At 34.6% G+C, this 10294-nt stretch overlaps 1 protein-coding gene across 2 annotated transcripts; it reads left to right on the forward strand.

Annotated features, from left to right (window-relative positions):
• On the forward strand, nucleotides 2280-4374 carry LOC109950555 (cyclin-dependent kinase inhibitor 7-like). 2 transcript variants are annotated; one of them, XM_020569705.1, is made up of 4 exons: nucleotides 2280-3117; nucleotides 3400-3455; nucleotides 3587-3763; nucleotides 3934-4374. In XM_020569705.1, exons 1-4 carry the CDS (start codon nucleotides 2815-2817, stop codon nucleotides 4001-4003), a joined length of 606 nt encoding a protein of 201 aa, XP_020425294.1. In that variant the 5' UTR covers nucleotides 2280-2814; the 3' UTR covers nucleotides 4004-4374. The 2 variants fall into 2 exon arrangements, with proteins under 2 accessions (XP_020425294.1, XP_020425295.1); XM_020569706.1 differs by having other exon boundaries at nucleotides 3590-3763.

Genomic DNA, 10294 nt, shown 5'->3' on the forward strand with positions numbered 1-10294 from the left:
AAGGGAAGTCAAGTGATTGCAAGTAATTATTTGTATCCCTCTACGAAAATGTAAGCATGTTAGGTCGATTACATGGTGGCCTTATATAGTCCTTTATTTATATACATTTGGGCAAACAGAAGACAATATATGAGAGTCCTCCCCATCCCAATTTAGCTATATACAATCACAATGACATGCATCTACACATGTGTACAAATGACACACATAAATACACACATAGGTGCAGTGGCGGACCTATTAAGACGCAAGGAGGTGCACCTTCTCTCGCTTGAAAAGCCATCATAGGTGCTGCATATTTAGGTTTAGGTGCACTTTAGGTGTTTGACAAAAAGCCTAAACGAAGTCAGTCTGCTGATGCACTGTGCTGTATTGTGCTACGCAGCGCGCTTGTGTATGTGTGCATGTTTTTTTTTTTTTTTATAAATTTATTTTGTAAAAAAAATCTTGACCAAAATTGCACTTCCCTTAAAAAATTCTTGAGTCCACCATACATACATCAGTACGTGCCATTAAAAACCTACAAGCTAGACTAGTACCAAACAGGTACTACAAGTACATTAAGATTTGAACACGCAATTGATTACTTGCACCATTTTGTGACATCACTATTAGATGAATTTACATCGAGTTCATATACTAATATTAGCATTGTAGTTAATTTTTTTTATACAAGCGATAATTGGAGAGGGGAGAATCGAACCTAACACCTCAAATGTAGGAGTAAATGCTCTTATGAAATTTAGGCATTAGTTAAAAGTTGTGAGAAAGGGAAGTAAACATTTGGTACATAATAGGTTTGTCGATACCTATATAGTGTGGTGTAAAGTAAAATTTGGAGAGTATCACCATCTAGGCCAGCTTTTGGTCCCATCACTTAAGTCCCATGCCTTTTGTACTTGTGGCAACATCAATGAGAGAAGAGTGTTCTTACTCCATTTTCTTTTTGGCTGTTGTGGGGACGAAATTGGGTTGGTGCTCACTCATTTTCCAATCAATTCACCTTGCGAAACTGAGTTGTACCAAAAAATTGGGAAAAATGTTTTGTTTGCAACCATTTTTCTCGACTCTCTTTTATTTTTTTCTTTTGCTTTCTCATGAGGTGGGGTTGTGATATAGTCATTTGAGATTCACTCCATATGAGAGAGAGGAAAAATAATTGGATTCTAAAACATTTTGGTGAAAAAGAAAATGTAAATGACTCATGTAGGGTCTATATAGAAGATTGAGTTTCTTCTTTACAGGGGTAGATTTTGTCCCAATTCAAGCCAATCATTCACTCAAATTCATATTGGTACCAGTTCTAAAATTTGAAAAGTTTTTTCCAACCGTTGTGGATATAATCAGAAATTGAGAGAAAAACAAATAGGAGATTGGTTTGGTTTTGAAGACCTCAAATACTAATATTGTTTTTATATATAGCAAATATATAAAACTTCATGAATCCAACCCTTGGCCAAGACCTCAGGTACTAATAATTAGATCTACAAAACATGCGATAAGATCCCAAAATACTTAATCTAGGGCATAGCATTGAGTTCATATAAAACTTAAAATAGGGCAAAAATAAAAAACTGTAAATCGTTTCTATTCACGTTACATATAGACCAAGTAGCAAGACAGAGTGAGACAATGAGTTAGGGTCGATTTGGATAGATCGAAGGTTATCTATTTTAATGTAACAACGCGAATTTAACATTACAATCAAAATGCCTCACTAGCTACAAGAAAAATGAGCACACAAGAAATTCAAAGTACAAGAATTACTAAATTTAAAACCATATATGATGACGAACACCAAAATCACATAAGTAAAAGATAATACTTCTTGTTGTTGAGCATTTATCTTACATAACTATATCACAGTAAGAAAAGGTAATTGAAACTTAAATATTTAAAAAATAATAACTTATCAATGGGGTATAAGTCAGTTGGTTGAACTCTTCCACCTTCACCTATGGGGACAGAGGTTCAAAATCTCAAGACTCTCAATAAATATTTGTGTAAACCTCCATTCCCCAGTTGCTTGTATTAAAAAATATATATATATATATATATAATATAGTTTGGAGAGAAAAAGAGAGGACCAATTAGACGTCACCTTTTTATAAAGGTGGAATATTATGAAAATGTACTATTTCAAAATTTTACAGTGAAAATAGCGGGTACATAACCTTAGGAGTTGCTCTCACCATAAATTCTTTTAATTTTTTCTGGTGAACTCCCACTATTTAATTTATGAATAGTTAAAGTTAATTATTATGATATTAACTGGAAAAAAAAAAATTGGTGGGATGATAGGAATTACACAGGGCAGAGGGATAAATTTGGGTAATAATTAATCAATAGCAGAAGGGTGACATTTAAAACGACATTAAAATCTTGCAATTCAGCTCCACAGAGGAAGAAGCGGATGTAGTTTGTTTATAACTATAGACTTTAACACGCCGAGATCTTCGTAACGGCACCGTTGCCGTTCTACTGCCACCCTTTTACCCATTCACCCCAGAAGTGAGGACCACAAACACAGTAAGACGGTAAATAGATAAAACGGTAAAATCGAGCCAAACCCCACCCCGAAATTTTATTGATATTTTTCGTTTTTCTGTTGCTATAAAACGAAATCTGAACCGTCCAACAAATCACTTCCTAAACATCCCTCTTGGATCTCCCACTTTTCTCTCTCCTTCCTTCCTCTCCTTCAAAATCAAAACCAAAAATAGCAAAAAAAAAAAGAGAGAAGCACACACTCTGTGCGTGTGTGCGTGCACTGCTCTAGCCTTCTTTACACAGAGAGAAGAGAGAGAGAGAGAGATGGGGGACTGTAACTGTAAGCGAATGGCGGCCATGGACGACTCAGCCACAGGCGTGTCGAAGAGGAGAAAATTCAGAGCTTCTTCATCTCCGCACAAGCAACGCTTCTCACACTCAGAGGCGCCATTGCCGCCAAGTCCACCAATGCTTCATCTCCGTCACTCTCATTCTCCTCAGCTCCTGAATTCCTCCGATTCTTGCTCGAACTTTTGCTCTGATCACTCTCCTCCTTCCTCTTGCTGCTCCAGCAATGAGCTCAACGACGTCGTCGTCGCCCACAGCTCGCCGCTCCTAGATCTGGAGGTGAATCTCCATTCCCTAGCTCGTACCGAGCTTCCGATTTTTCTTTGTTATGAAATAATGAAACAAAAAAAAGGAGAGAGAAACTAGCGGACGAAAACAGTGCTTTTTTTTTTGGTTTCCGTTAGGATTTTCTCAGCAAACAAACAGGCGCTTCAAATTTCTCTCTCTTTGTTTTTCCTTTTTTTCTTTCAATTTTACGTTTCTCTTCCGATTTTATTGCTTGGTTCAATTAATTCGAATTTAAATTTCAAATTCATTTACGCTACTTTTCACCTATTGCAGGCCAAGAGTTTCGAAACCGTCCACTCCAACTCTCCTTCGGCCAACAATAAATTCAGGTTTCACTTCACATTCCTTAATAATTTTCCTCTTCAATTCCTCCAAAAAGGAAACGTTTTTCTTCTGCCTCAGGTTAATTTCTGTTTCCTCAGAACTCTATTTTAACAATTTTTTTGGTTTCGTTCTTCAGCAGAGAAACGACGCCGTCCAGCGAGCTGTGCCTAGGCTCCGAGGAAATGGAATCGCCTGCGCCGGCGGTGTATCTCCGACGGAGACAACTCCCGGTGAGCAAAGCTCCTCCGAGTGATGAGATCGAAGAGTTCTTCGCCATGGCCGAGAAGTACGAGCAAAAGCGCTTTGCAGAGAAGTGAGTACATTTTCCTCTCTTGTTTTATTTCTTTTAATTCTTTTTCTAATAGTGCGTAGGATAACCTTGTACCGTTTCGTGTACTCTACCCCAGGCGCATTTTAGCAGCTGGGAATCGGAACCCTAACAACTAACCAACAACTTTCCTTTTTCTTCTCCATTTGGCTCAGGTACAACTATGACATCGTCAAGGATATGCCTTTGGAGGGCCGTTACCAGTGGGTTCGTTTGAAGCCATAAGCAAGCAGCATTCAGTTAGCTACGCGAGAGAGAGAGAGAGAGAGAGAGAGAGAGAGAGAGAGAGAGAGAGAGAGAGAGAGAGAGAGAGAGAGAGCAGAAGAGAGAGAGGGAAAGAATAAACTGACACTAGGTAGGACAGAAAGTTGCATGCAACTTCTAATTTTATGCGTTTGTTTTGGAGCTATAGAGGTCTGGGTTCTAGCATAATGCACGGAGGAGGGTTTGAATTTAATTTGGGTTTTTATTTGTACAGCTGCTTCTCTTTTCTTTTGATGTCTCCATGGTGTTGTCATTGTGCACACCAAATGGAAGCTTCTAATTCTTCTGCAACTCCCCAGCTTTTTAATTCAAATATATTTTGCAACAATTTCCACATTTGGAGAGCCCCTCTCTTTCTCTCTACAATTGGCACATTAGTAATTAATTTATTTTGTTCTTTTTGGGTTTTTAGTTTTGGGTTTTCGGTTTTGGGGTTTTCCTCTTTGGACAAATGCAAGACACATTGAATAACAGTTTTGGTTTTGTGCTTGGAAAAAAGAAAAAAATGAAAATTGAAAAGGGAAAGGGTTTTTTGTTTGGGTCTGTTTTGGTTTTTGTGGCGGTGTGTGAATCTCTCTTTCTTTCTTCTTTTTTTCTGATCAGCTTTGCTTTTTTTAATTGCTGGCTTTTACTGGTTTACTCTGCCTGCCTTTTTCTTATCCTTCGTTTTTTTTTCATCTTTGCGTTTGGGCCTTTTTCCTTTCCGAATATGCTTTTTCATGTAATGGTAATGATTCGTTGTGTTGCTTGGAGTGGGGACCAACCAAGTAGCTAGCTTAGCTAGCTAGGCGCCACTGTGAAAGTAGAAAGTACCCAAATATTGTAATGCAAATTTGGCTTCTCACTTTAGAAGGCTGGCTTATGTGAATTTTCAATTAACAAAGTAATTTGTTGCAATTTTTTAAGCCTGAGTAGAAATGATTAAAGATTTGGAATCTTTCAAAATGTACTAAGTCTAATTTTAAAAGAAAAAAAATAGATTCAATGTCTTAAACCACTCTAGGTTTTTAGATATTGAATCTAAATTCTAGGTTTAGTTTCTCTATTAACAAAGTCCAAAGATGAGCTAGTACTACTCTACTCGCAACTCATTTTATTAAATTTAATCTAATAAAAGCGTAGCGATTTGAGCACTCTCAGCTGGTGTGTATAAATGAAATTATTGAGGGTGCATTATTGTCCTTTGACAACACTTTAACAACATATAAGACTGTTTTTATAAGAAGCATTTTATGTTCATAAAGTGATTCATGAAGAATCACTTAGCATGTAATTTTTTAAAAAATAAAGTGCTTGGATAACCCGTAAAAAAAGAAAAACCCGTAAATACTTTTAAATTGTTCTACCAAACGAAATTAAACACATTTTTAGCAATTTCAAAAACACTACCAAATAAAAGAAGAAAAGTTAACAATTTGATCAATTAAGAAAGGAACACAGGAGAGGTGTTTAAAACGGTTTTTGAGGAAAGTAAGAGACGGCTGGCTCCTTTTGAAAAGCTGGACAGGAAATATTCGCAATGAGGTAGAATCAGTCTCAGACCGAGTCACTCTGGCACAGGGGCAGAGGAAGGGAGGAGATAAGAAAAGGGTGGCAGAGGGCATTGTCGGAAACAAAAGCAGCAGGGTTACATGCATTTTGACATGATTACACACGTGTCAAAAGGCAATCAATCCATTCTCAATCCCATGTGGGGTTTGTTACTTGGTTGCTTCCGGATCCCACCCTTCTAGCTTCTCCTCTCCTAAGAAGTACCTAGAAAGATGTTGAACAAACAATAATTCTAAAACTTACTTTTCCCAACCAAAAGAAAATTGAAAATTGAATATGCTTTAAATAAAGTAGTTCAAAGAATATGGCTAAGAATATTTATTCCTGCAAACAAAATTTTAGGTTCGATTTTCTCATCTTCTAATGTCGCTTGTATAAGATTTTTTGACAATACTCTTACATGATTTGAGACTTACGAAATTGTGAGATCATGTAATTCACAAATAACTAACTCTAGATGAAAGACTTGGGGAAAAAAAAATGGTGTGTACAAGCTATGGTTAGTGAGGGAATTACATTTTTTTTAAAAGGTGAATACTTTGAACATTGTTGAAGAAGAAAAAATGGGGAGTAGGAGAGGGCCTCACATGCAATTGTGGAGTGAGGGTCGATGCATTGGTTGGTTGGCTTCGGATCTGATGCACGTTAATTTTAATGCAAAGTCAGAGAGAGAGAGAGAGAGAGAGAGAGAGAGAGAGAGAGAGAGAGAGATGTGGGGGGTAAAAGAATGTTGCTTGCTTATTAATGAGGGACGTTGGTTTCGATTTTGGTGTTTCTTTCTTTTACCTCTTTTGCTTGTTCGAGATTTGAAGATTTCAGTGTTAGTTTTTGGTAAAATTCAAGCCCCCACACACCACCTCTCCTTAAACATTACTTTTTTCTTTTTCCTTTTCTTTGACAAACTAGCTTTATTAATTTAACAAGTTCTCAAATTCTGGAAAAGTGGCAACCACATCCTTTCTAACATTTTAATATTAGTGTTCTCTATGCCATTCATTATCATTATGCATGTGTGGGTGGTCCTCAATCAATTTAACTACTAATTCATTTCAATTTGTGGGTTAAAAGGCGGATTGGTGAACTCGTCCTTTTGAGTGCAGATAAATTATTATAGATTAGAATATTAATATACGATGTTATCAATTCACATGTTATAATAAAATGAAAAATTACTCATGTTTTTAATCTGTACACTAATTGTAATTTTATTAATAATTGAAAATTCGTTGTGAAGTCTGTATGTGGATAACCTTGTGTTCCTACCACTAGCTAGTTTTTTATGATTGACCAAGTAAAATTGCTATCCTTGCAATCGATCAAGTAATTTTTTGTACGATCAAATACCAAATTAAAGTTAGAAGAAAAGGTGGATGACAAAGTATCTGAATTCCGTAAAAGGTTCATATAATTTTCTTGTAGCTTCCTCGTCTTTCATGCAAAATTAAAATGGTGAAGTCTCTCTCTTCTTTTCCAAGTAATTATGTCTCCCCATGATCTGTTAGGTTTCCATTTATGTTATCAGAATGAGACCATTCATGGTCGTTAGGTTTTCTTTCTCTCCCGTTCTTGATGAGCTAGCTAATTACATAAACACATATATGTTAGGTTTGCAGAAATGTTTAATTTGGTCACGACCCAACTGCTTTTTAGGCCACCAAATTAAAGCTGGTTATTAAAACTTAAAACGTTACCAAGGTGTCCAAAGCTTAAGAAAATTAAAATAAAATAAAATGTTAGGTGGCCTATAGGGTGCCACAAAAACCCCAATTTGGGTAGGGCTTGATTTCTAGCTCCTTTGTGGATGAGGGGAGCTTTTTCTTTGGGCTACGTTTCTTGGTCAATTGTGTTTGATTCTATGAGCCGATGATCTTTTGGCCCTCTGCTCCTAAAAAGATAACAAAGAGTGGAATCGAAAGAATGAATTACTACACAAAGAATGCTCAACTTAACGTTAATGTTCTTCCTTTTGGCAGGAATTATCCAAACCTTTTTTTAAGGATATTTTTGCTCACCACGTCAATTGGCGGTGAGTATTATCATCACAATAATCGATGTTGAATGAGTGTATCTGCTATTCGAATCTCAAAAATTAAAGTTAATTAGCAACAATTAACGTGATGATAATGCTCACCACCAAATAAGGGTGGAGTGGTGAACAAGAATGTTCTCTAATAGCATAGCTTAATTAAATAATGGGTTAATCGTTTTATTAGTCCCTGAACTTTGACCCGATTTGCATTTGAGTACCTCAATTTCTAAAATGGTTCCCGTGGTCCTTTAACTTTAGTTTTGTTTAGATAGATGGTCATGTCGTCAATTTTATTAACTTTTTCTGTCAAATGCAGGGGAAAAATAGTATTTTTATATTAAAACAAATAAAAATTAATATCTTTAAAATAACAATAAAATCAAATCAAATAAAAACCCAACAAAATAAAAATAAAAATAAAAATAAAGTTTTGGGAGAGTAGAAATCGGGATAGAGGGGAGGAGGGGAGAAAGAGTTTAATTTTAATTTTTAAGTTTTTTTATTTTTTATTCATATTTTAATCAATTTTGATACAAAAATATCATTTTGCCCCTGCATTTAATAGAAAAGTTAACGAAATTGACGGCAAGACCATTTGTCATAACAAAACTAAAGTTAAAGGACCACAGGAACAATTTTGAAAATTGCAGTACTCAAATGCAAATTGGGTCTAAATTTAAGAACTAATAAAACGATTAACCCTTAAATAATTGAAGTATTTGACACTAGCTACATAAAGTGGACATCATCATAAAGAAATTAAAACTGTTAGAAAAGGTATAACTTTTTCTTGAACAAATAAGTTGAAAGAAAGAATATTGCTAGAAATTGAGAAGAGAACATAGGAAAGAAGTAGAGAGAAAAGAGACGATGGAAGACTGTAGTAGTGTATGTGGACTCACGTAGGATTTTGGTAAAAAGAAAAGTACACTTTAGACGTAGGAAAAAATAAATTCCATCTTTCTTTTCCATTATTGTTTGGTGTAATTTTATGTCTGCATTCGTAAAAGCTATTATATATATTTTTAGTATAAACAATAGTTTAAATTATAGAGAAAGAGAATTTTTCACGTACACATACAACTCTAATATCGTGGAAATTCGAATTTTAAACCTCTAATCTGCAAATTAATACTATTTTTAAATAAGTTAGGGGAGACTTTGGAAAAGCCCAAAAGAGAGAGAAAATTTTTAAAAGAAGCAAAAATGGACAAAATTGCCCTTATTTATTTTTTGATTTCCTAAAAAATCCTTTACATTTGCATGTCTTTGGTTTGAAAGTTGAGAGGTTATTCTGTCTTTTTTCAAAAAGCTTTGGCTTTTTCCAAAAATGAAAGTTTTTTTATAGGTAAAACCTAAATTTACTAATAAGAAGTTAAACCTTGTTGGGCTATCCTATCTTTTTGGCTTTATTGACAATTTGATTTATAAGTCACATCAACTGTCTATATCTGATATCCATGCGAGAAGCATAAAAACATTTTATAAGAAAATTTGTGTACACACCACAAATGGTGAAGCACTTGACATGGGACACTATAATAAGAAACATATCATATTAAAGTGATGGCAATCCAATTTAAAAGAACAAATTGTTAGATCACTCAAGTAAATGGTATATTTTCTTATTATGTTAAATTAATCACTACAACTTGACCCAAAAAAAATTAATTAATTAATCACCACAACTTGTTGATCACGTTAGTTGCCCCATTATATGAACAATTATATATTATGTAATGTCATTGATGCGCTCACCTCCTAAGTATGAGAAATTATAGACTAGTACTAGAGTACGATAATGTTATATAGCTTGTACATGTATTATAATATGAGTGGACATAATTATTGATATTTTCTATTTTTTGGGAATAATATTAATAAATATTCACTTATATTATAACATGTGAACGAGTTATACCATGTGTCTATACTACCGTACTACACTATAATTATTCACTAAATTCAACCTTTCAACGATATTGATGACATATTTCGAGAAGAACTAAGTGGAGAACTTTTCTTGTTACTATTTTTCTTTTTTCGTATCTTGGGTTAAAGCTTAGTTTTTTTTTGTTTTTTTTTGGTAAAGATCTTAAAACTAGACGTATAACTAACACGTCTCTTTAAATTGCCCCCCCTTTTTTTTTTTCCTGGATCAAATATAAAGTGCTCATGTTGAATAACTTCACATAGTTTTCCATAGTACATGCGTTAAACCCACATATCAAAGTGTTGTTAAGGAATAATGCAAACAATAGCAACAACAACAACAAAAAAATTATTGCAAGCCAACCACAATAAAAGAAAAGTTTCCAAAAGTTTCATAATAGAATTAGTGGTTATTTAGTTTAGAGATTTTCTATTTAAATCCCGCACTTCTATTGTCCACCCCACATTCTAAGTTCACTCCAACTTCTCATTCAAATTTCCACAATTTTCTAAGAAAACCCCATTATTTTCCCAAATAACCCCTAAATACACATCCAAACAGAAAAATAAAAAAACTCATCAACCTCACACCCCACACCCTGCTATCTTGTCCCTTACAATTCTAAATTCACCTCAACCTCACATTACTTAAAGAGATAAAAATATTGTTGTCAAATGTGTAGCAACATTGAAAATGAACTACGATGTTTTGTGAAAATAGTAGGTTTTTTGAATTGAAA

The sequence above is a fragment of the Prunus persica genome, chromosome G8 (genome assembly GCF_000346465.2).
Source record: "Prunus persica cultivar Lovell chromosome G8, Prunus_persica_NCBIv2, whole genome shotgun sequence".
Taxonomy (NCBI): Eukaryota; Viridiplantae; Streptophyta; class Magnoliopsida; order Rosales; family Rosaceae; genus Prunus; species Prunus persica.